General features: G+C 41.0%; 1 protein-coding gene across 10 annotated transcripts in view; it reads right to left on the bottom strand.

Moving 5' to 3' along the window:
- The window catches only part of ptprma (protein tyrosine phosphatase receptor type Ma), a 195,183-nt gene that overhangs the window by 149,677 nt on the left and 17,868 nt on the right, over positions 1-27,638 (bottom strand). For all 10 annotated transcript variants that reach the window (XM_058394863.1, XM_058394872.1, XM_058394910.1 and 7 more), the window contains exon 2: positions 877-999. In XM_058394863.1, coding sequence (XP_058250846.1) covers positions 877-999 — 123 coding nt within the window. The remainder of the gene's footprint in view (positions 1-876; positions 1,000-27,638) is intronic.

Below are 27,638 nucleotides of genomic sequence, written 5' to 3'. Positions count from 1 at the left end.
ATTTTTGTATTTGTGTATCTATGGTGTACACATGTTGTACTGTAGCAGCTTGAATCTTGCATTTTATATTTAAGCCTCAACATCTGATGAAGGCACCTGAAGTGATGAAACCATAAGTCTACACAGATCCTTAGATTCCAAACAAACTGGATAATTGAAATACTTTTTTTCTTTAGCAGAAGCACATGCAAATGGTGTGTATAGCTGTTTTTACAATTGACTGAATCCAGGATCAGTTTTGATTTTGATGAACTACTTTTCAATCAGTGCATTTTAGAAGTGAACATTTTTTGGAAAAGGGAGAAAACATGACTTTTCCCGACCTGTCTTAACTTTTGCTTGAACGTTTGGGTGAAGCTTTTCAGTTGAAGATGCACATGCACTGTAAATACGAAACAATTCACCATTTGAACACATTCCTGGCTCCGTTTCATTTTGGGCTTTTAGCAGACACCCTTATCCTGAGTGATTTATCACATTTCCACAAGTGAGCACTAGGGGCCCCAGCAGTGACTGGATTTGAACTCATGTTCTGCCAATCAGAAGGTGTATAGCTTAATCACTGAGCTACCACCGACCCATTTCTACACCTTTAAAGACCACAATAAACTTTTTACTGCAATTGTAATGTGATAAGTCCAACCAATGTAATGCTTTTCACTGCCAAGTAATGTAACAATGTCCAACCAATCACATGATTTGGCTCCATAAGTGTACTATTTTCATGGGCCTCAGACAACCATTTCTGGTGGACCACAGCTCAGATTCCTGTACCATTTCCCAGTTTGAAGGAACCAACTTGTGCAATCATACTGAAATGTCCTCAGGTCTGGAAAATGGTGCAAGTGTGAACTGTGACTGCTAGATTTAACTGACCTGCTGGTATCCAGGGGTCTGTCGATGGCCTCAGCTTCGTGTTGACCTGTTCCCAGTCAAAGTCGTCATCTTTGCCTTGGCTGTAGCCACACTCTGAGTAGGGCCTTTCGAAGTTACAGTCTCCTGAGGAAAAAAATGAACACATAGCGTTGATTAACTGAGGGAAAGCACACACGCAATTCTAATAGAAGAGTCATCATCAATCTCTGTCAGCAGAAAGAAGTCCACTAGTGTTCAAACATGGGGCCTGTCACTGTGGAGTATTAACGCTGTATAAGCAGCAATTAATCTAATTCCCTCTCTGCAGGTTCCCATGGTAGAGTATAATCACCGCTTACTGGCCTGAATTCAATATCTCTGTCACTCAGAGCACCTCAGCATGAAGATGAAGAGCAATACGACCCAGCCGCAATGTTAACAATAGCTTCCGGGTATGCACAAGATCTGAAGGTATCTACAATGCGGGTCCTTTAGTTCATTAATGAGCAGGGAAAGATGAGCAGTGGTGCAATCTTATGGACCTCTAAAGCTCGTTCAATCACAAGGATACAAACAGACCCATAAAATTGCTTTTCATTGTGGGTTGTGATTTGAATGTTTGCATTGCCGGTTCCATTTGCATTACATACAGCAGAGGAATATGACCCAGTTATGATTGGCATTCACTTCATTCAGATTTTTATATCATAACCACGTGAGGGACACAACAGTGAGCCGTAATAAGACACAGCTTTACTTTAACGCCTCAGAGAACTCCTCAAATATTGTTCCAAACTTGGCGTGACTTTCTGCGAATTGGACAGAGGATTTGAAGAATCAACATTCTTCCCTGGAAGGCATAAAGTCTTCAATATAGTCAAATCTTTATGAAATGCAAAAATAAATCCTTTTCCGGTTTTGCTATGAATATACCCAAGAGCACTAGGCTGTATGTTATTTATCATCCTTCTTCAGTCTAATGTTATGATTCCTTGTAAATATATATGTTTCCAAGTCCTACAGGCTTTTGACACCTTGTCAGAATTTGGATGTGATCACTGCAAGATGCATGTAATATGAGCACTTGTAGGGGGAGAAAGCTGTCATCACCTACACGACTGCCACAACAGAATCGCAGCAAGACTCTGAGTTCTACTTTGTTGACAGTGTCGAGCGTTTCCTCCACCAAAGTGAAAGAGAGACAGAATCTTATTAGATAAACTGCTTTCCTGAAGAGATATCAAGTTTCATCCACTGGCAAATCGCATTCATTCGGCGGGATTATAGTTGATCTTTCACTGTGTATACACTTGAAAGGACTCATGTGGCATGTAAGCCCCTGGCCACCAATCAAAAACACCAATCAAAATGAAAACTTATTTTGCTTTTTTCTAAAGGTCCTCCGGGATTTTTGCCTTTCAAACTAATGAATTCCAAAAGCTTTGCTGGAGCGGTAAACAATCTATTTTGTTCCACGCTACATGGTTTCTGGTTCAAATCTCTTTATGGTGCATCTCAGACATCTAGTTCTAGAGGACTGCATCTCAGTTTTATCATATTCTAACACGTATGCCAACCTGATAATGAATTTAAGACTATTGAAGGCTCAAAAAACACCTCTTTGTAATGTGATGGCTTTCCACTAAAGTTTATGAGCTATGTTTTAAAGCCCTTAGACATTGTAGCCTGTAGGTCAGTAGAATCAATTGTGTAGCAAGGTGTCTGTTTGTCTGTCCAGCATAGTGAATCACTGCAGGAAAAGGAAAAACGGAATCAACAAAGAAAGCACACCAAGTATTACTTTTGTTCACTCATCTTCAATAAGCACTTTTTTCTGGTCGGGGTCATGATGGATCTGGAACCGATCCCGGGAACACTGGGCATGAACGCCACTCGATGCGCCACAGTGCTGCCCTACTTTTGCTAATCTACTTACACCAATCATCCATAACATTAAAACCACCTGACTAATATTGTGTAGGTCCCCCTTGTGGAGTCGAAACAGCTCTGACCCAACGAGGCATGGACACAAGGTATCCTGTGGTATCTGACACTAAAATGTTAGCAGCACATCCTTTAAGTCCTGTAAGTTGAGGCCTCCATGGAAAGGGTCCAGCACATCCTACAGATGCTTAACAGATTGAGGTCTGGGGAATTTAAAGGCCAAGTCACTAACACGTTCCTCAAACCATTCCTGGACAATTTTTACAGCGTGGCAGGGAGCAGTATGCTGCTGAAAGAGGCCCCTGCAATTAAGGCATACTGTGGCCATAAAGAGGTGTACTTGGTCTGCAACATTGTTTAGGTAGGTGGCAGGTGTCAAAGTAAGATCGACATGAATGCCAGGACCCACGGTTTCCCAGCAAAACATTGCCCAAAGCATCACCCTGTGCCACTGTAACAAAATAATCAGTGTTATGCACGTCAATTGTCAGTCATTTTAATGTTATAGCTGATCATTGTATTAATTCTAAACCTCTCCTCAATGTATGAGCTGCATAAGCAGACTGTTTAAAGAGATTTACAGAGGCAGCTAGGCTAGTTTGTTTGGGTACATCCCTAAACAGTACTGCACTAAACAGTATGTCGGAATACCAAAGGTCTATATGGACCATATGGACCATAATTGGTATCAGTTACTCAATATTTAATAAGTTACTCAATATTTAATAAGTAATTATATATTATTACAGCTTCATCAAAAACAGTTTCTTCTGGGTTCTTTTTCAAAATATGAATATAGATCACTGCCACCTCCTGATACAGACAGAGACTTGTCTTTCACTCAGGAGCAGGACGCAAGTTCGTGTTTTCTGTAGATATCTTTCCGGTGTGCTTGAGTGCATGATGTGAGGTAATGGTGAGGCAATGATGAGGCAATGATAATGCAACGGGAGATGATCGTTAGCTGGCCTTGGTTGGCGCTGGTTTTTTGGCGATGCATGGTGTGTCACAGCCTTTACAACATCTGTTAGGTAGTGTCAATAACTGGCAGATTGTTTCATGAAAATTACACCATTTTTTTTGTCAAACTAGTCTGAAGATTGCAGTAAATGTGCATTAATATTTTAATTGCAAATAGACATAAGAGCCTTTAGACAAGCTTTGAAGATAAGGAACAAGGCCTACATTATGAGAAGCTAGAGAAGAGCTGGTCAGTGGCTATCAAAGACCACAGCCATGATAATTAGACATTCCTGAAATAAAAGTTACTAATTATCTTGTCAAAGCACACTCTGAACAATGGCCTTTCTCTCTATATCCACATTTCAGGTCCATTAGACCAGATAAACACCATGATTCTCTATTCTATTACGATGGCGAGTGCCTGGTGTGTGTGTGTGTGTGTGTGTGTGTACGTGTGTGCGTGTGTGTGTGTGTGTCTCGCCTGTACGTGTGTGCGTGTGTGTGTGTGTGTCTCGCCTGTATGTGATACGTGGAATGTCTGAAATGAGCATGGCAGTAACACATTTTTTCTTTATCTTCTTCAGCCTCTCATTCCATTCTGATCAAATCAATTTGCTCTGACCTGCACGATGCCATTAAATCCTTCAAGTGAAAAAAAAACAGTGTGTAGAAACAGCAAGCTAACACACAGGGATCATCCACACATATCCGCTCTCTCTATCTCTCTCTTGCTCTACTTTGTTTGCTTTAGTAATCTCGCTCTGACTTGGGTGTTCTCAGACTGATAACCTTGTCTGATAGCCAGGATAATCTTGAGCCAATATCTTCACATACTGTATTATTGGGGGAAGGAGTTTAACTGAACTGGATGTTGCTCAGTAGCTGACAAGCTGAAACTGAGAGAAAGTCTGCAAAAGGATACATATTTTAACATACATCTGTATTAGGCATGTAACTGGATAAAAATACATTGTCTGAATGTACAATGCACCAATGTAGTAAATGCCTAGCCAGGGCTTTGGTGCTTCGAACTAGTCTGCCTGTTTGTTCCATATACAGATAGCGCTATTGTATTATATCCATATCTTTAATGTTTCCCAAAACCACAAGAAGATTTTAGATCACTTTGTGGCATTGTGGCATATTCATACCTGTCTATACTCTACAGCCTGTCTGCCATTGTCTTCTACACATATAACAACCTCCCTTCCCCAAGTTTTCAGTTTTGCTTGGTATAATTTAAATAATCACCCACAACTGGAGCTACATAGTACAGTTCCTCACAGCGTTATCAGAGGACACAGACAGTATTGGAGATGGCTCGCTGCATCTGGTCTGAAATGATGCCAACATTTCTATCAACCCCTGAGGTTAAAGATGATTACATCTCTACGAGGGGTGCAGAAGCATTTCTAGTTAGACGTAGCAGACAGACTAGAGGAGGGTTTTGAACTGCACAGACCCTGCATCCATCTAGCGTCTCTTAATCAAAGCCAAATCAAAAAGCAAAAGCAAACCTGTCTCATGGGAACGTAATGAGGAATATATCCCTTACAAGAGATTCTGCTTTCTTGTAAAGACGCATTCTATTCAGCTCATTAAGAGAACGTTTTTCTCTCTGTACTGTCACAAACAGTCGTAAGGTTGGGTATTGTGTTTTGCTGCCCAGATACATTTTGTTGTGTTTGTGTGATTTGCTTTGTGGGACCTGGTGACATGTCAATAGATCCGTGCCTCTTGGCAATCACACACAGTGGTCGGCTGCCAAAATCAACAACGCTGATGTAAGTGCGGTAACTAGCTCATCGTCTCAACCACGTGGTCAGGAGATGGTTTAATTCAATTGTCCATGGATGTCAATAACATGCTCATCAGGTGTTGGATGAAATCACAGAAACAATCTTATCTATTCAACAAAAAATCAGACATGCACATGTGCACACCCACATATTCACATCAGGGGCTTCTGTTGTATTACTTTCTAAGGGCCTGTATCTTGCTGTGAACAGAATCTAAACACTATAGACAGCTGCTTTAAGTGATATCTAGCAGAGAGATTGAGCTCCACTCTCTGAGACATTGGGCTTTCACATGAAAGGCTCTATGAGAGTCTCCATGGGACTTCCTCCCTTCAGCATCTCACCAATCGATACTTTCTACCCTGTCATCTGTATTCTCTTGCAAAGAAAGAAAAAACGGCCTACCAAATAAAGCCAACACGAAAGCCCGTACAAAATGCATGCTGTAAATATTTCAAACGATTCCAATGTGAAGAGAGCAGGGCCGTTTTCTTAGACTTGACGCACTGTGCATTTTTAAAAATCCATCTGTCTTTTTTTACAGGCCACAATCAATACTTCTCCTACTCACCTACGAATACATTTCATCCAAACATTTCCAAGACCAACTTAAAAGAGATTCTATTGTTGCACCTGCCACTAGAGTACACAGAAGTCCACTGGGGTGAAGCACTTTCAGGCTGGCAAGTATAAATAAGTTGGGTTTAAAACGTCTTCTTCTTGTACACTTTCGTAGAGTCTTCCAAAGCTTAGAGTAGAGTGTCAAAGTATTAAACATACTGTGAGCAAATTGCATTCATTATCTTAGGCTGCTTCCACAAGTTCTAGCCTGAATCAGAGTGAAATCGATAGTTTCGCTTTGTTTACGATTAGGTTTTTTTGTTTTCACAGTGCACATTATTGAAGAGAGAGAGAGAGAGAGAGAGAGAGAGAGAGAGAGAAACATTGACTTAATGGCTGAAAATGTGGTCCAAAAATGTTTTTATTCTTTGGTGAGAGATACGGTGATGAAAAAAAAGATAAGAAAATGTCTGCCAAGTGTGTGTAGAAATCAACCAAGCACGGACAGCACAAAGGTACAAATTATAGAAATAACTAGTTTTTAAATCATTTTGTGGATCACACGCATCCAAGCCCAAGTTTAAGCCCAAGACCGAATCACTAGGTTGTTTTGTTCTGCACCTGAATGTGATTGCTCTTCTCTCACCTTCCTAAATGAACCACACAGAGGGGAAAAACTCTCCAGGATTCAATTCAAGCAGCTAAACTAAACGCTGCATCGGTGAAAGCAACCTGAGTGTTCCAAAGCAGAGTCTAAATTGCTATGAGGCAGAGAGCTAAAGCTGCTACAGCGCAGCCTGACACCCTGCCTTTGGATTATTCAGTGTATTTATTGTGTCTCCCACCTTGATGGTATTGCTTTCCCGTTGCACTGACACCACTAACAGGTCCTACTGTTATAGCTAATGCAATAGAGATGGCTGATAACCTTCCTCGCTACCAGCTCAGCAATTGCATCCTCGGCAATAGCTATTCTATGCAGCGAGGAAGGTTTTGTTGTGCATTATCATCCCACAGGTCTTACTGTCTGGGATGCTCTTTTATGAGCGTCTTGTCTTCTGCAAGGACACAAGCTATAAAAGTAATATTGGGTAATTTGACCCAGTGGCTGCAATTCTTTCCCGTTCAGGTAAAACCGTATGGAGATGACAGACCTATTCCCTACTCCAAGCTTCATCAGATTACTTATCAACACTTAAGAACAAGGGGTTCTGCACAAGGGTTTTGGTTTCTGAACATTAAGCAGTGTTTTAGATCCAGGGTCAGGAGCCGTTCCCAAGGACTGCACTCTGCAGATACTACTCCACCAATCCTACATCGGAGGAAAAAATATAAATCACATGACCAGGGCAACACTGCCATGGCTAATCTGTATCGGTAAAATGAAATGCCAGCCGTGTACACACGCACGAGAGATAACGGAGCAAAGTCAGGAAATGAGAAAACACACAAATGCCCAGGAGGAAATTAGATCTCTCTATCTTAGTATTGATGTATTTATGACTCCTTAGCCTCGACGATAAACTGCCATACACACCCTGCTTTCACTCACCAAATAAAGTTATAACGCTTCCCGAGACAAACAAGAAACAAGCTCTCACTGCTACTCTGGTGCACATCACCACCTCATGATGATGTGTTCTGGCACCGGAACAAGACATTACTGGAAAGCTGATGCCTTCTCAATTGCTCAACTGGGTATGAGTATAGTGCATGTTTTGAGTCAAATCTTCTTATATTGGCAGATTATTCAACTTGGAAGTGAATCATGCATTCACAAAGTGTTTCTCTAGTACAGTACTCAGGACACTGATTCTGGCATGTACAGTTTTGTAATCCTTAACACACGTACATTTAACTCACAAGCTCGCCTCAGTAACTCCCTTGTGTGTTAACGTTCCTTGTATTAAAGTTTAAATTGTTTACTGCCCACAATGTCGACAATCTATCAGGTCTATTCGATTAAACTATTATTTAATATCGCCTACAACATAACTGGACCTTTCCGGAGACCTTGTAAATACTGCTTTATGTGTAAGTGTATGTATTATAGTGTAAATATAGTGTATTGATTGTAGGCTAGTAGGATTTTTTTCCCCCTATACTCTTTTTCTCTATTGTCTCTGATAACTATTGTTTTCTGCCTGGCAAATACAACAGTCAGCAAGAAATAACCCTTTGTAGAATCATCCCTGAATGGACGAAATATGAAAAGCAGGCACTGTGTGGAAAAATCATAAAGGTGGGAGTATGTTAACATGATTTTATACTAAGACTCCGAATTTGACTTTGCCATATTAAGTGGCAGAATAAGCAAACATTTTTATTATCCAGTTAGCAAAAGTGTGCAGATACACTGTAAAAAAAAAATTTTTTATGTTTTTCACAGAGATCCATCTGTCGAGTCCAGTTTGCTGGTTATTATTAGCACCTAGTTAGTGAAAGATAAGTAGTTTTCAGGATGGCTAGATTTAATTTAATGACTGTGTTAATTTTGATAATGCTAATTTGATTTAAAATAAAATTCAGAGGATGGTGATCCAGAGCAGGAGGAAAAACAAACAAGAGTATTATATTTTTAAAAGAATTCTTGTCCAGCGTGAGAGTGTGATTGTATATGTCAGAAAGTCAAAGTTTTCTTCAGTTCCACACAGTAAACTTTCTCTACAGCAAAAACGCTTTGTACAGAAATAATTACTAATAATTCTGACAGTAAGGTTTACTTTTCATAAAGCATATTGTACGTGGTCTTACATGTGTCTTACAGTAAAGGATATATAGTGTAGGTGTATCAAATGCAGTACACACAGTAATAATCACTCAGACATAGCTGAAGCACTTAACCTTTCTGCACCTTATTTGGACTTGTAATTTAAATACTGGTTTTCTGACAAATGCTAGCATTGAATTTCTTTGCTATTTCTGACTGCAAAGGCGTGGACGATAAATGATTTGCAAATATATTCCCTGACCCGATTAAGAAGTAAGACCAGTAATGTGGTGGAAGAAACAAGAGCACTTTGAGCGTTGTAGCAGAGCGCAAGCTAAGTGTAGACAAATCAACAGAGTAGGAATACTGATGATAAAAACTGCTTGCTACTCGCTATCTGTCTGTCTGTCTTTTTGTCTCTGTCTGTCTCTTTTTCGATCTTTGAGTTGCTATCTCTCTCTCTCTCTCTCTCTCTCTCTCTCTCTTACACATACACACACATACACACACACACACAGTCCTTTTCTCTCTCTCTTTCTCTCTAACACACACACAAACACACACACACACAGCCTCAAGTTCTATTAGTGCTTTATTATAATCTTAAAATAATTAGAAAAAATAAATCTTGTAGTCTCTACAGAAATCAGTATAAAAGGAAAGGGGCTTTTTTCCTCATTCATAATCACAAAATATGCTATTTTCTTCTAACACTGAAACCTCAACACAATGAACAGAGCCCTGGGAGCATATGCCGATCCTTGCACTCACATTTACACTGTTAACAGCCCCCATGAGCAGCTCCTTGCTAGTTGTTGCTCATGTCTGCAGAGTACCTGTGGGTAAAAACTAATCACTGAGTTATCGACAAGACGGCATGGCTATTCATGAGTCAATTATCTATTCATCAATAAGGGCACATAAGGCTTGATTTCGTTGCAGGGCATGTTAGGCCTTGACCCTTGAAAAATGCTTAATTAATCATATTAAACTCATATTGAGCACATGTCTCCTCATATTCATGCAGAAAGTGTTCTGTATATGAAAGAAAAAAAACATTGCTTTTATTGGGTGCCATGCTGTCACTTCAGTAATAAGGCCAGAGGGGGTAAGTAAAGGAATAAAAAAATAAAATAAAAAATTCTATAAATGTCTATGAAAACTCAGCTGCCTTCAGTAAATAATGTAAATAAATGCATTTGATTGGCCACAGCAGAGGATTTGATACAGAAGCCGCAATTGTTCATTTTTTTAATAAACTGGAACTAAACTATTGTCCACTGTGAGCCACTGAAATACTTTATTAGGTCACAGCTCTGCAATGTAGTGACCAGGACATTAAGCCGAAAGGTAAATTTGCAGGAGAACTGGTTTCCTTCTTCTGATATCAGTTGCGACAAGGATAAGTGTCAAGAAGAAGCTAAAGTTGAAAAACCTTTGGCTTCCTTATTAAACTGACAGACACCAACATGGTTTAAAGGGTTAACTTAATATATCATTGATTAAAACACATCTTTAGTATAGGATTAGGATTTTATATGATAATCAAACTGTCAGGAAACCCAGAATAAAGAAAGTGGTAAGTCTGCTTTACTGTCAGACAGGATCCAGATAACAGAGCTGTTGAGCTCGCGTTGTCATCTCACAGGTTATCACTACAGTCAGATTATCAGACGATCTGAAGAACGCTGAAATATGATGAGTTGGACGAAAATGTGTAAGGCTCAGTAGGTGATCAAGGCGGCTTCCTGAAAGCACGTAAGAAGCCGTGAGAGATGGGAAGCCGTCTTTCCAGCCTTACCATTAAATGATGATGGATGAGAGCGGGCGCTAAGACAGAGCTCGCTACGTTTCCCCGCTCTCTCTTCCATGACACTCATGAAGAACTTCCACCTCATAATTATGCCAGATCCATCTCCATTTGTACAACCTGACACTGTGCAATTAGAATGAATCTGGGCCTCACTGGTGTGGCTCAGAGCACCAGCGTGAGGCCAGGCATGAGCGCTCAGAGCTACACACAGACACAGCTGTGCAGCAGGCAGGGACAGGCCTGGGACAGAGACTAATTAGATTACGCAGAGAACGGAGGTTTCTAAGTGAATAGTGAATATGGGAGGCATGTTCAGGCAGTATATCATAAAGCTGCTCTCCAGCTGAGGTGATGCTGTGAACACCAGGGAGCCATTCTCACAGGCTTAAATGTACCAAATGCTCAAATCTGTGTGCTTTACACATTAAATGCCACTAACTACATTTAGAAGCCTGTACTCTAAAGTTAGAATTTACAGATTTAGCTTAAATGTAGTGGCGGTGCTGTTGGACTCTCTAATCTGACCGGTCAGAAGGCTGTTTGTTGGGTTTCTATGACAGCAGCTCCGACAACTGTGCCATCTGTCAAACCCAAAGTTTATGTTAATGCACTCATTACTGCTCCTATAGTAACAACTCAATTATAGGCACTGGTATGGCAGACAAAATCTAAGCCTAATAATAAACGGATTTAAAATCTGCTGTTATTTAACAGGGCAAATTAGTTTAATTAGTGATGTTGTGAAAGTCAGTAGTCTTCAGCAGTAGCGCTCTGTAGCAGGCAGTGTGGTTTTGGCCACTGGGAAGTTTTCAGGACTGTATTTTTTTCTTATTCACTTTAGGAAAACAATCAGTTGCAGCTGGTGAGGGAATGATTGTATATATCTGCTTTAACAGGAACTTGTGTTATGGACATTTGTGGCACATGCCCATTTCCAGAGCAATTCCCATTTATTTCAATTATACAAGTAATCAATTGAGGGTTAGGGGCCTTGCTCAGGGGTCCAGCAGTGGCAGGTTGTTAGTCCTGGGACTCAAACTCATAACCTCTGATTAGTAGTCCAACACCTTAACCACTGAACTACCACTTCCCTTGAGAACATCTATATATCTTTGAATCTCACTAATAAATAAATAACTGTAATCTTTGGAAACCTGATGCAGTACAAGAAGAATAAAACACTTCAGGACTGCTGTTATTAGAAAACAATCAACTTTGTAGTGCTAAAAGTAGCACTGCTGGGAGGCGAGTCTTGAGCTGTTGATTATTTTCCTGTAACATTGATCCCATCATGGTTTATTCCTTCCATATTTCAAGCCTATGTCTCTGCACATGGTTATTAATTACCACATATTGCCACATATGATACTTTTAGAAAGGCTCCCTCATTTCCTGCCTAAATGTCTAGAAGTGTCAGGTGTAGCCTCGATTCTCTTTATTTGTGCTCATACATGTTTTAGTAAACGTTGTTGTGGTTGCCCAGTGAGTTGTTGCTTATGCTATCATGTCTGATGCTAGCATCGCTAATATGGGCTAATGATATGGGCTAATGATCTCATACAGCTAGTTCTGTGTGATAGCAGCACTGAGGCGCCACAAAAATAAGACCTTGCACCTCATATAGTGCAAATTACACCCTAAAAGCTCTGCACATAAAAAATGTGATGCAAGATAATGCTAACATAACATATGTTTTTCTAGTTAGCTCCACTTATCCATTACACACAGACACTGGCATGAAAATGAAATTGTCAGATATTTTAGCACTGGTTGACCGAAACTACGAAGGTTTAGCCACTACACTTTAACAAACAGTACAACTGGTGTATTTTTCTCCCCGAGCTGCTTAAGGCGTTTTATCAAAATATCTAACAAAGTGAGACAAGGGCTAAAAGAAAGTGTACATGGATGGAATAGAAGGAATAAAAATTAGACACAAGGTTTCAGCTCGCTTGTTATTTGCTCTCTTACACAAGATTTCACACAAAAACCTGCTGAGATATAGCAGCAGAATAATGGATAATGTATATGTATATTGAATAAAAAAAAAAAAAAAAGAAATGCAAATCCTCGACTTAAACCTCAGCTCAATTTTCTTCCATTAATGCAAGCAGGGCTTTAAGAAAAAGCCGGGCAAGGACAGTCAGTCTGCTCTGCCTCTTTCTGTAGAGTGAATACAGCAGTTCAATGACCTTATAATGGACTAATATTCCTGAGTTGAGAGTACAGCACACCAGCCTTGAGTTCCTCATGGTTCTTAGTCATTAATGTTTTTGAGTTCAGATAGGTGCACATGTATGCAGGAGCTTCGTACAAGCTCCCTGCAGTGTCAGAAAGATGGGAAAATAACCTTTTATTCTGTATAAATGCACTTTTCAAAACCCTGTGCGGTATATGCATTGTATTACAACTCTCTGAAATTAAGACTCAAATAAGAAATTTTTGCTCAAATAGTGAATGGAAAGCTTGCAAAGTGCTACTTGACCTCTACATTTCCTGGAGGATACTTTTAATTTATTTATGTAATTTGTTTCATTCTTTTATTTCTGTTCACTGAGTGCCAACCAAATTCTAGTTCTTTGCTCTGGTTTCCCTACTCGTGTTGAAAGGCCACTGGACTCAGAAATTGCTCATTCATTCATTATTCTTCAGTAAGAGCAGTACACTGGGGGGAAAAAAAGAAATATGTGGTCTGTCAAATGTAAGAAAAATTATTATGTATAGTTTACAATACAATATTACATTTCACAGTGAAATTTCATTGCTCGTTTTAAACGTAATTTAAACAAGTTTCTAATTGCTATATAAAATGATGTAGAGTGAGGGTTATCAGTGTAAACCAGTTAGGATGAGGATGTTGGAACTGATGGAAACTATAGCTATAGTATTATATTTAGGAATGCGTTGTGGAATAGTGCAGTAATGTATTTGTTAACAGTTTGCGACTCAGCTCATGGGTAAGCTTGGATTTTATTCAGCGATTTGAAAATACAAGCTCAAATCATGTTAGATGTAGGAAAACTATGTGTTACTGTACGCGATATGAAAAATATATTAATAGTACAGAGGTACACATTAGAATTAAGTAAATTCAATTAACCTTTTTTTTTTAAAATGCATCCTAGTCTGGGAATCCTAAGTCTATCCCGGAAACACTTAGCATGAGGAGGGACTACATACTGGATGTGGTGCAAGCCCAAGCACACACATAGTCACATAGTCACTCATTCAGACCTAGGTGTAATTTAGTGCAGCCGGTCCACCTACTCACATGATGCTGGGAGGTGGGAGAAAACCAAACAGTCTGGAGGAAACCCACGTGGACATTAATAATGAATGTAATTTGAGGTCAGGATAGAACCGGGAACCCTGCGCTCATAAATTGTGCAGATTAAAATGCAATTTTCCAATATCATTCATCGTTCGTTTTTTTCTCACCTGTATTACTGTGCCTTACTTTGCAACGTATGCTTAAGAGCAATATATCAAATGAATAATTCTGCACACTGAATAGTGTGGGGTTTGATCATGAGCTCTGTACTGTATGTGGGGGGGGGCTGTCTCTCGGTCCGTGACCCTGAGCCGTGACTGATGCTGAATGAATGAACTAAGAATAAATGTCTTTTCTCCTTTTCGGTGTAACACGTTGAACAATGCCCGGTGAAGCATATAAACCATGTCAACAAATAGTAAAAACTCAACTGCTCAAACAGCAGCAACCTTGATGAGCAAACACTGAACAAAAGCCTCACAGCACACACACAGTTGTGCACCAGATACCGTCTGTTACACTCATCTTGTCCTATAGTGCATCTTCCACTGCGCAGTGTAACAAACAGGCCCAAACAAATCAAACGTCCCACCAACGCAGCTGCACTTCCTGCTGCCCCGGCCTCCCTGTAGCTCTGGCAGCCAGGAGCATGATGGATGGTTATTTTTGTCGGGGCTGATTCACTCGCCGGTGACGGCTCAATATCAGGAGGCTCCCAAGATGATTTATTCCCGGCCCGCTCCCATTCGATTAGCCGTAGGCTGTCGTGGGGCCGCCGGGGCCACGGCGCTCCAAATAAGAAGAGGGCTCAGTGTATGATGTGGAAGAAAGGACTAGGATGGCACCACACTGACCCTCCCTCCTCTGCCTGGCGAGTAAAACTGAAATCTCATCCCTCCCACCTGGAGGCAATGAGGCCTCTCATTGCTGCAAAACCCACACAAAGTCACAGAGATAGGCAGAGCATACCAAGTTGAAAGGAGGGGGAAGGTGGAGCTGCCGCTGTGTTTACACATCTTCTCATTTACCCCTCGCTATGCTAGGCCTAATTTGTCCAAGCCCGTGTGTTACTCTGCCAACAATTACTCTGAGGAATCAAGCTTTTCAGATAAAGCAGCATGTTGTGTTTGATCTCATAATCAAGAACGTAAACAACAACAACACTAAAGGGCTTTTTTGCATTTGGAAACTGAGCTGAGTAAACTTTCGCATAAAATCCACAAGGTGTTCCACACTGACAAAACCACAGGTTACTTCAATTATTTGTAATTAAAAAATATATAAAACACATACACACACACACACACACAAACTTACAAATCTGTCTGTACCTCTTTGTAAATGTCAGAGATAAATGCCACAGTGCTGTATGAACTCATTTTCAGGGAAGCAGTATTCATTTGAGCCTTGTTTAATATTTGCTTAATATGCCTCTAATTTGTTTACAAGGCATGACTTGTCCTACGCAAAAATGAACGCCTTCGATCATTTTGCCTGTAATCTTTGAAAGGGGGTTAATAGGAAGACATTGTGTTAAATTACCCTTTAACTAAAACACAGCTGAGACTCAAACTGAGTCAGATTTGTTTCTGACAATTTCATTAAAGCTGCTTCAAATGAACACCAGCATCAGCAGGTGGCTTCTTTTCTTTTTTTTCCCTCATTGAGTCATCACAGATCTGAGCCATAAGGCTGATCATCAAAACATTATTTTGGTATTCCCCTAATTTTCATTCACCTCAATTTCCTGGCACTCTAAACATGAATGACAATTCTATCCACCAATCCATCCATCCATCCATCCGTCCATCTACTGTTCAACCTATACTTCACAGGGTCGCAGGGAGCCTGGACTCTCTCCCAGAGGACTCTAGGAACAAAGTGGGGGCCACCCTGGATAGGGAGACAACCCAGTGATGCAGGGTACAATCGATTTGGGTACATTTTAGAGATGCCAACCATCCTATTATGGATGTCTGGGGGAAGACTAGGGGAAAAATCCAGCAAAGAACAGGGAGAAAACGCAAACCCTTCACACATGAGAGGGACAGGAATCAAACCTCATGCTATACAAACATGCTAACCACTAAGCCACTTTGTTTTGGCTAAAGCCCTCTAGACTGAAACCACAGCAATGTGCTCAGGTAGGTTTTAATAAAAATGTGATTCAATCGTCTTTCTGCTACAGAAATGAATAGACTTGTTATATTAACCTTAAACCCACCGATGAGTTATGAGAAACAAAAGCTCGCTCTTTTCTCTAGTGGAGTAAATAGCATCCAGTCCAATAAGAGTGCCCTGATACATTTAACTACAAGGACAGAAATTCTGAAATGAAATTGGAAAACATGCTTACAAACACTTCTTTCTTGTATTTCGCATTAATTTATAATTTAGGAACAGAATCTTTTATTCATCTGTCTAGCAGCAGCAACAAGGTTATTAATTGCGCCTGATTTGTTCTTAAGACCCTAAAAACTGCTTAAGGTCATAACTGAGAGCCCTTCCTTGACCCATTTTCATCTGATGAACTGACAGTCCATTCTTCATCGAACCCCTCCTACTAGCCATCTGCCTTTACTGGGAGAATTTTAATAGATTCCCGCACATTGCCCTCACTGCTCAATCAAGAGTTTAAGCTCCGGGCACCATCTTGGCGATCCTTAGGGATTATAACAGAGGATTTATGGAGAGAAAGCAGCTCTCTGTGAAATATCATTATGGCTGGAGAGCTGTCTTGTAAATTGCTGTATTGGTGAAGTTTAGTGTCAGTCACACTGCCAGGCGGCCTGATTTATTCACGTGTAAAAAAGCGCCAGCTCTCAATCTCAGGGATGACTAGACTTCTGGGTAATCCTTTGGAATCGAGCCTTGACTGTATCATGTGTTAAATATGGCACACGTCGTTTTTAATGGGCTCAGTGTCAGTTTTCATAGCATCATAATTAAAATATTAAGCTTCATTACATTATTAGCATGAGTAGAACAGATTAGTACACAAGAGATCTGTCAGCATATTTTGTTGTTTCTCATTAATTGCATTAATTCCTTTTTTATGTGAAGTGTAAAATTGCCTTGGATGCTCCGTGGGGATATTGTTCACGAAAAAGAAATGAAAGTTTCCCCTTCTCAGATACTCACTAGAACTATCCTCCTCCTCTAAACTTGTGCCAAAGGTCATGGCAAGGTTTAAATTACAGGGTGAAGCAAAGGGACAGGTGTTAAAATCAGGCAACTTTACAATACCAGTTAACCTTCATTAAATTCCATAGTAAAGAATCTATCCCTTCTTCATATTAAAAAAATGATTGCGTTGTTAATAAGGCGTTAGGACACCATTTTAGCGGCCATCTTGCTGGATTAATGACTGGTTTAATTCTCCATCCAGCACTAATCACAATTGATGGCTAATATATGTTATTCATTATGAGCATATTCATCCTCACTGACATCAATGTCTTCCTTATTTACTGCTAGCGTTGAAGAGGCTACTTAAACTGACATATCGGTGTCTGGGATCTTCTGTCTGAAGATCGACTTCCACAAATCTGTGATAGACCAACCCTCCTGCCTCGTCCTGCAGGATTTGTGGGGTTGGACATTAGAAGTTACAAACTGCATATGAGTGCGTCATATAACCTATCCATAATATCTATATATACACTGCGTATTGTATCTTTTTTGGGTCATTTGGCTGGTCCACATGAGAATTTAACTTTTTAATCTGTAGCTTTATCTTAAAAAAAACTGAAAAAGGTTACTATGGTTAGATTTAGGTAAAGGCAGAGAAATATTCCAGGAATGAGCTCCCAGTTGTTCGTTAAACAGATTGTAACTGAAGCTCTTCACAAGCTGTTTGCTTCATACTAACAGGTTTTCTTTTTTCTCTCCCCGATACCTCCAGTATACACCTGTTGACTGTGGAGAAGTTCTGTTTTATTTACTGTTGCTCTATAATATTATTATACCAAGCCATTCCTGGGGTCACTGCCAGAGAAACCCTAGGCACTAAGTCCTGGAATAACCCACTGCACTACCTACAAGCACTTGTGAAGGTGTTAAAAGTTAAAAAATGAATGAGAATGCAAGGCTCTAACTCTCTCCTTCCCTCTCACGACCTGCTCATGCCTCTCCCCACCCCGGTGACCTGAGCATTCCAGAGAGGACTCACTTCAGTGTGAGAATGAATCTTCAAAACCCCCCCACCGTGCTCGTAAATTTTCATTTAAGCTTCTTAGCCAAAGTTTACAACGGTGATTAAAAAGTCACGGCTGCAGACATGCAGAGACCGTCTCCGCCCACTGAGTCTAAATGAGGCTTTTCAAATGCCCCCTTCCTTAAGAAGTCACAACTCTCACCTTTGTGTGAATGACAAAAAAACATTGGAGGCTATGTGTCAAATATGTTTCTCAGGGTAAAAAAAAAAAGTCGGGAGGGCTGAGGTAGTCTGCTAATGAGGTAATTGTCTGGGGGTTTTGCTTTATACATAAATGAGAAGGAAGAAAATGTCTTTTTTAAAGTTAAATGTAAATCACATAATCAAGTTCCCCACCACTTTATTGACTGGATTATTGAGCTGCTACCTTGTAGAAAATCAACAGAAACGATTGGTCTGGGCCTGATTTTTCCCAGTCCAGTTTCACGTGACTGAATTGCAAATTTCAGTGCAAATGTCCAGTCGAGCTGTGTCATGAAAGGCCCACTGTTCATCCGCCTGAAACCGAAAACACGCTCAACGTGTCTACTGCAACCCTAAAAAGCCAATCGTAAATTTTTGGTCTGTGCGAGTCATTTTGATGCTGTATGAAAATACACATAGTAGCTTGCTTTGTTTGCTTTGCTTCACCCTTTTCACACTGAATTTTCAGCTATCTCAGGAATACCCAGTGTTTCTCAGGAAGAGTATTCATCGGTTCGTTAAAATCAATATACAGACTTGATCAGATAAGAAGAGGTGTCAACATTGCTAATAAGAAATTCCTATGAAGCGGAGAGGAAAAATATTTTACCACAAGTCATTGGACAACAACATTAAGAAAGAGCAAGACAAAATTCCACTGTAACCACTACTCCTCCTTTTTATACTGTCAAAAGAGACTACAGGGTTCTAGGTTTCTACTGGCTCATGAATTCACAAGTCAAAGTGAATCTAGATGAAGTCGACACCAAGAGAAATTAAACGCTGCCAGAAGCAAATGATCGTCTTTCATGTCTGCACAGACATGTCAGATTTCTGTTTATTTATTGTTTTGTTTTAGCTGAAAAAGTAGAAAAAGCATCATAGTAAAGAGCAGCGAGGAATAAACTATGATAACTGCTACGACTAAACACCACATGCTGCCGCCTCTGCAGAAAACAGCTAAATGTGTGCCAAAGCAATCTTGAAAGAGAAAATCTATGTATGTGTGTTTCTCCAGATGCTTCCAGAGGATTTTCTTCCAGATGATTTTTTTCATGTTGGATTGTTGAGAAGCACCACACCCATTTGGCCAGACTGGGAATCGTTATTACTGACAGAGACAGAGTGCACAGAGAGTAACACAGCGATTCCTACCAATGCTCAGAGACTCCCACACACATTTCGACACAGACACACTCGTCTCTTTCCTCCCTTCTGCGTTCCAAAGTTCAGGAGGTTCCCCGGCCAGCTTTCTCACACCCACACAACCTAAAATCACACTGGCACTCCACGTTCTGCACAAATCTCTCCCTTACTGCCAAGCCCCACAGCTCCGTGGCCTTGACTGGCATCTCTTGCTTGCTGCGTATGTTATGAGGTCATTTCTGGTGATTATTTGGAAAGTGTTACTCAGGACGTGATGGTACCTCTTTCCGCCCTATGAAACCCATTCCTCCCGGGCTCACTCCCTGCATCCTGCAGATAGTCCACAGGCGAGAGCAACGGTGAAGAGAGGAAAGGGAAAAGCCTGGTGCAGTCAGGCAGAAAATACCACGCTTGACAACAGAGGCCACCTCATTTTTCACCCTCCCCCATACCCTACATATGTGTACAAAAAAAAAAATAAAAAATGTTCCTCAAGACATAACTGCTGCATAAACACAAAGCTAACGAAATTAAAAGTAAAGCTTGAGCAATTAACTGTTTCTTACTCCGACACTAAATTAATTTATGGCGTCTCGCAGAAGCACAATTTGAGGAGGAGGAAGGAGAAATGAAGTGCCTTGAAATGTAGGTAATAAATGGATGACAATGCAATGGACAAGGTACGGAGCGGTGATTTATGAGCAGACAGATTTAAGAACACAGCAGAGAAAATGAAAATGAGGAGGCTGCTGCTGAAGTAGAACACTTAAGACGATCTGACAAGCAAATACAAAGATGAATATGTAAGAGGCATGTTTTTTTGATTAAATCTGGCCCTGGGAGGAGTCCCTGAGACGGGATTAAATTTTACTAAATCCTAATGGTCTTTAAGGAGAGCATAGATTTGTCTGAAGATTTGTGTTCTTTTTTTGCCATATGCGGCACCAGAAGTTGAAGGAACTTTTACTCCCTTCCCAACACCTCATATTCGCTCACTGTGGACATCACCAGATTACTCACAGCCCACAGAGAAAGGACAAAAATTGCACTTCCTGTAGAAAAAAGTCTATGCCTATGCACACACACAAGAAGCCCTGACTGAATAAATTGTGGGAGCATTATCTACTCACCTCGACCTTACACACATCTGTTTTCCACATTGATTTGGTCATATGCCATGCCTGTTTCTGGAAGTTAAGCAATTTAATATCTAAGAAATTAAATAGGGAGTGCAACCTGCTTGCTGTGTACTGAAGAGAAATATTTATGCCAGCATTGCGCAGTAGCGGGTCGCGCGCCCGACAGGGTGCTCCAAACCTCAAGAAACTAATATCCATAAACACCAGCTCCAGGGGAAAATAATTGCATTATTTCAGGAGGACTGAGCAGCAATAAAGGTCTCCTCTAATTAGCGGGAGGCATGCGGCAGTGTTTGGAAAGTGTCACTCGTGACAGCAGATCGAGTGTGACACGTCTCTGGTTGGTGACATGCGTTAGCGGCGTCTCCGTCCTGAGGGAAAGCTTGGCACAATCGGCGCAGCTGGAGTGGATACGCTGTGACAGCATGAGAGGGACAGCAGCACAGCGCCATCACACACTCTTTCACTCTCTTCCTCCCAGTACACACCACACTGTGGCCAGCCTACGGGCTCATGCACTGGGGGGTACAAGAGGTCTGTGACAATAATAATATAATAGTTTCACGTTTATTTGAGATTATTTAAGTTGATTCCTGTTAATCGTTAGATTCCACAATCATGTGTTTTTATTATTAGATTCCGTGATACAGTTAAAATAGTAAACATGGTTTGTCATGGAGCACAGTTATATTTAGTAGATATTATATTTAAATCTGTAATGCATCCAAACTGTCTGTACTGTCTGTGCAGAGTTTTGCACGTCCATGTGGGTTGCTGCTTTTGACTAAAGCTCGTAACCCGGAATTTACGACCTCTGACCAGGAAAAAAAACAAAGGAAACACCCCCTCAATTTGGAATTCCCACTAAGACATTCTCCATAAGCCAGGCTGCAGAACATGACCTCAAAGCAACTGCTTGCAGCATCAACAGTCATCATAATGCAGTGTTTTACTTTTAATACAGTTCTGAAGAGGAAAATGCTAATCACTCGTCACATATTGTTGCTTACAAAAGGCCTCCATGTTTTTTCCCCAGTTCTGATTTCCCATGTGTGAGCTATTAAGTCATTAAGTCATCGGCGTTCCTCCAGGTTCACTGGTTTCCTCCTATTTTGTCTGAGAAACATGCTTTATTCCTAATTAGGGTCACAGGGATCTGCTGGAGCCTATCCCAGCACATATTGGGCAAAAAGCATAGTTAAATCAGAAAAAGTTAATCAAATAATTAATTCACATACAGTTATGTGTATGAGACTAGGTGGTTACCTAAGTATCATCAGTGTGAAAGGTCTAACAAGAAAGACGTGACTCAATCATTCAGCAAGCACTCAAATTCAGCCATGTAGTGAAAAGACAGAACTAACAAACTGAATTAATCCCAGCCCAAAGCAGAGTGTGCTGGACAATGGGTGACAATGGTGGGATATGAGGAGTTGGTTTTGAAGTCTGAAAGGCCTCTTTTGTCAGTGATAGTGCATGTTGTGACATACTCTACAAGCTTCTGCAGATTCCTTTCAGCACCACCACAGACGTGAGCTAAATGAAGACAATGGTAACATTTGTGTTGAAGTTGGTACACACACAAATGCATAACTTGAAAAAGTTGAGGCAAAGCAAAAGGCAAGAGGGGGTACAATCCAAACTAACTCCTGCAATACTTTCCCACTTTCCCAGTATGAGAATAGTGACACTGATGACCCACATTCCTACCCTCTGTGGCTTTGTATTGGCTTTCCAGATCTCATACTTTTTTCTCATGCTCGTTCTCTTCCTTCATACTTTCTATTATCTCTTCTTAGCGCTGTTATCTGGTTCTTTGTATCCCGGACATGTTTGGATGGAGCCAGTGCAGTTGGCAGGCCGCTGTGTGGAACAGAGGTTCACGTTACAGTAATGTGCACACACTGTCTCAGTCCAACCCACTCCCACACACTCCCTCACACTCGCCTTCTACATTGATTTCTATAAACGGAACATTGATTGCGAACAAAGTTCAGGAGAGAGAGCCAAAATTCCTCTCTGCTAGTTCCTCCCCTGACAACACTCGCTACACACATGCACACTACACAGGACCAGAGTTTTCCCACTGTGCGAACACTTTGCTTCAACGAGTGCCACCCTATAATGAGGCATTTATGTGTGCGTGTGCATGTGTGTGTGTGTGTGTGTGTGCACATTTCCATGCTTCAGTGCACTGCTTAGGCTGATACTCATCCTTTGCACTTTTCATCACTTGAATGATTGCGTAGCCACAAGTTACACAGGTTTGGAAATGTTCGGAAAAAGGAATGGAAAACTGTTGCCTAAGGCCTTCAGTGAATTCAGGCAAAATATCATAAGTATAAACTTTTCTGCTGACTTGCTTTACTTGATCCAGTGATCGAAACAAATGGAAATAAGCCGTAAAAACAAACTGCAGTGTAAAGGTGGTCCGACTCTCTCCACACAAGCGCATGTTTAAAACTGTGTCCTTCGTCTCAAACACACAAACAAATACATTCACAAAAGTCCTCTCTCTGTCAGATCTTTGCTTTCAAGGGCATAAGAGTAGACTTTTTCAGCCAGTCTCCTCCCATTTTTGTCAGTATTGGCTAAAGGAGGAAATATGTTCACCATAAACAAGCACTAATTGGTAGCTAATTTTGTTAGCTCTTGCCTGACTGATTTATTGCCCCTGGGCTGGTATGAATAATTCATTGGAGTGGCATGCAGCAGGGCGTTTGTGAGCTGGGAGGGTCTGGATTCATTACGCCACCATGTCGAGCCTCTTCTGGCCTCACTCCGTTGCTATTTAAATAATATGCAAATAAACAGCCTCTGTCCTCGCCTTCAACATTTCCTCATCTTCGTCCCACTCTCTTATTCCTGTGCTTGATCAAGTTATGGTGTAACAACCAATATCTCAGCCCCGCTGGCACGGCTGGCAGAGTGAACCAAAAGGCAAAGGATGCAGGAAGGGGAGCGGTGTGTCTGTGCTCACTCGTTGGTCAGAAAACAAGAGCCGGGTGAAGGAGAGACTCGTCTCGAAAGACCAGTTGACATTTTGTTGGTGCTCGAGTGGAGGGAATTAGGGGCACACTGCTCAGCATGGGAACTAGCTAGTTGTTTGGATGCTTGTGGCCAGCACGGATGAATCCTCTCGGAGAGCTGAATTTGTGTCCAAGATCACTATAAACAGCCGGCTCAATTCGGCACTTGCTCAGGTCATGAAATCCCTAGCCAGCATTCTGCGGCATGGGCTAATCAGTACTATGCTGAAACAGCCCACAAACATTCTTCAACAACACTGTCATCAAGTTTGGCCAGAACAAAAGGCTTCACATATAAATGAAATGATTGAAGCAGTAAATACAGATGCAGGGTATGCTGGCCAGAATCTCAGTGTGATTTTTTTTTTTTTAAATAAGCAAGTTGTCATGCACGAAAGCTCAGAATGTAGACAATCGAAATAAAAAATTAAACAAAAATTTCCTTAATTGTATTTTTCCACTCTTCAGCTGCCCAGTTTTGATGAGCCTGTACCCATTGTAGCATCAAAGTCCTCTTTTTTGCCTGGCTAAAGTCGCCTGGTTTTCTGCTGTTGTAGTTCATCCACATAGAGGTCTGATATGTTGCGCTTTCTGAGATGCTTTTCTGCTTACCACAGTAGTAAAGCGTGATTATCTGAGTTGCATAGCTGTCCTGTCTGCTCAAACCAGCCTGGACATTCTCTTCTCTCGTCAACAGCATGTTTCCACTTGCAGAACTTCCACTTGCTGGATCTGTGTAAACTTTAGTAATTATTCTGTGTGAAAATATTAGAAAATTAACAGTTCCTTAACCGTTAAGCAAACACCATGTTTAAAATCAGTGTGATGAATAATTTTTTTTAATCTCAGTGACTATGATTTGATATTCTGCTTCACAGTTCGCCTCAAGTTACGGAAACCGCAAGACTGCACGGATGAGTGAAGAAGGGTGATGAATGATAGAAATATCAACAGTGAAAAAGTCTGTTAAATGGCACAGAGTGCCCAGTCGAGGTATTTGCACCCCCTGAGTGTTGCTTGTCTCCCTCAATATGTCAGAGTCATGAAGACGCACCACCGTAGGAGAAAACCTGCTGCGGTCCCTGGCAGCCACAACTAACCTTGCCCTTTTTCATCCCCCTTCTATCTTCTTCTCTCAACTCCAATCCTCTCTCTCGTCTCTTCTCTTCTCCATTTCTAATTCACTCACTCTATTTCTCTTCAATTCCCCTCCTCTGTCCTTATATGCCTCGAGGCCATGGCGCTATTGTGTGTGGTCTCTAACTTCGTCTTTCTACCTTGCTTAGTATCACACAGTATCAGGCCAGCAGCTGAGAGTCCACATTGGAGACCTTATGACACAAGCCTAACGGTGCATCACCACAAGTGACAGCTGATACTCCCTTTCTCTCTTTCTTTTTCTCTCTCTCTCACACACACACATAGAGAAACACACACACATGCACACAGGAGAAAAAGAAAAGTGCTTCACACTCATAAGTATTGCCCCAGGCCTTGTTTTTCAACTGTGTAAACATACCATCCTGTCTTTTTTTTAACATGTGATATCTTACTGTCTATTCAGAGGTACACTCTACTCTAGATTTGAAGAGTGTTCTTCTCTGGTGATAGATGGAAAAAAAAATGATTGCCGCAGAGTCATTTTCATATATCAGGCAGATTGAGATCCCCAAGACAAGCCTCCTGACCTCATCCCGAGGATCTTGCAGTAGGATTAGCGAACCCACCACCTGGCAATCTTCTCTAGCCCCGGATTAAGACATATCATAAATGCAGAGGAGAAGGACAGAAAATTAAAATGTAATGTCAACTCTTTTCTTTAAAGAGGATCATGTGACCCTGCAGCCTCGTCCTGAGTTTTATGTCTTCATGGAGATAAAGAAAGACACCTACTGGCTTTTCTCCTTGATCTTAATCTACCAGCTAATGAAAAATGGCCCGTTTAGGAATATTAATGACATACTTTGGCCTGGAATGTGCTCGCAGATGCAGATTAAATGCGAATTTCCTGCAATTTCTTTCCTTGAGACGAGATAATACACAGACGAGCAGACTAAATCCCAAGGCTCCTAATCCTGACCTTCATTGAGTGGGCCCTTATTCAATAGGCAGACAATGAGGAAGACACTTCTCATGAATATCAAATAATTATTAAAAGATGCATTTCACATCAACCGTCTCTTCCTCTCCCATGCAGCACGCACGACAAACAACAAATTACCATTCAAGTCTCTGAGAGCTTTTCCAAGGTCCTTAGACAGGACAAATTGCAAGCGACTGCTGAAAATGCGAAGAAAGGACCTAGTCGAAATTTGTAATAGGAGAAGGGTATGTGCTAAACATCCAAAAATTAGCACATTCTGTGGTCTCTATGTGAGTAATGATGCAGAATATTTTAACTGACTGTGTCTTGCTGTTTTCGTTGGCCTGCTCTGGTTATTAATGACTTGTTCAAACAGCGACAGCACAGCACCAGAGAAATTCTGCACCATGTGAAAGCACAACAGCCCGATCAATAGGCCATGCAAAGCACAACAGAGCAACCCGCAGGGTTCGTAGTCATGTTTGGCCTAGCAAAATATATCTATATGTAAAATTTGGGTTCGTATTTTTTTCTGTTTCTGCTATCGCTACATGAAGGTGCTGTTATGCCGCTGTCATTAAAGTGACAGTTACTGAATAAATGCTGGCATACATTAAAAAGAAAAGAGTGCACTGAATGTGTTTTCTTGTACAAAGTGGTGATCTGTGACCAAAAATCTATCAATTTGCCCTTAACCAAAAAAAAAACCAATTCACTGATTTTTCTGACCACTTTATCCAGGTTAGGATTGAGTTGCTTAATCTGGGAACACTGGAAGTGAGGAGGGAATACACCCTGGATAATGATGTTTGACTTGGAAGTGGGGAAGCCTAACCTCAGAATTATGTCATTTTCAATTAAGCATGAAATGAAAGTCATAAGGGTGTAACAAGCTAGCCAGCTAACATTTGTGATCACTTTATGGTGCACTTAATTTCCAAAAAACTCTACGGTCAATGTTATAAATGTAACTAAGTGAAGTGAAGTGAAGCTGAAATGACATCAGATGTTGAACTCTGGGTTGAGAACACTTTTCAGAGTTGAGATTCTTAGGACATTCTGAGTTGCAAGCTTTATTTCAACACAGCATGAGGCACCTAGGGACAATTACGAGAAGCCAATCTATCTACCATCATGTTTATGAAGGTGTGAGGAAACTGGAGACCTTAGAGAAAGCTCTTGGATGACATGTGGAAACATGCAAATCAGCACACAGACAGTAACCCAAGCCCAGTATCACACTGGGAAGCACCAGCATATAAAACACAGGGACTATGTTTGTCTTCATATTTTTATTTCAGTTTCTAGTTTTTAATAAGCAGTGCCACTCAGTAAACCTACAGACAGTAGGAGGAAGTTCACTATTTTAGGTTCGAGGATGATTGCAACTTACCCTGAATAGAAATAGTTTAAAAAAGTGGTCACAATTTGCAGGCAGCAAGCACACTACAAGCAGGTAGTGTGTCCACGCCAACTCCTACAGACTCAGGATCGGTTTTCAATGCAGCTGTTGCCATTTTGGGTCGAAATATTACAGCAGCTGAAGGTGCAGGAGAAAAGTATCATTCCAGCTGGGACACACTTGCAGGAGTGCTGATTCAAGCCTTTCCTCCTGCTCAATGGGGAAGGTTTATTAAAAAAAAGTAAGAGACAGCCATAGCCCTGGAGTCCGTGGGGAACGTGACTGACCTGTGAGCCTCATGACCCTGTTCATTCAGACAAAGACATACAGCCATCCAGCCCAAGAGCTTTGGACTGATGTAACACTGAACCTCTCAAACACGACGACACACATGCACATGTACACACACACTCACTTTCACTCTAATTTCCCACTGAGGTTGTTCACCAGGCACTCTTACAGGCTTTTCTCCCCTAGAGGGACTTTAACTAAAAGCCTCCAGTTCTCTCAGTCCGAACGCTGCA

The sequence above is a fragment of the Hemibagrus wyckioides genome, linkage group LG01 (genome assembly GCF_019097595.1).
Source record: "Hemibagrus wyckioides isolate EC202008001 linkage group LG01, SWU_Hwy_1.0, whole genome shotgun sequence".
NCBI lineage: Eukaryota > Metazoa > Chordata > Actinopteri > Siluriformes > Bagridae > Hemibagrus > Hemibagrus wyckioides.
The sequence above is the reverse complement of the archived record's forward strand: the minus strand, read 5'-3'. Positions and strand labels throughout refer to the sequence as shown.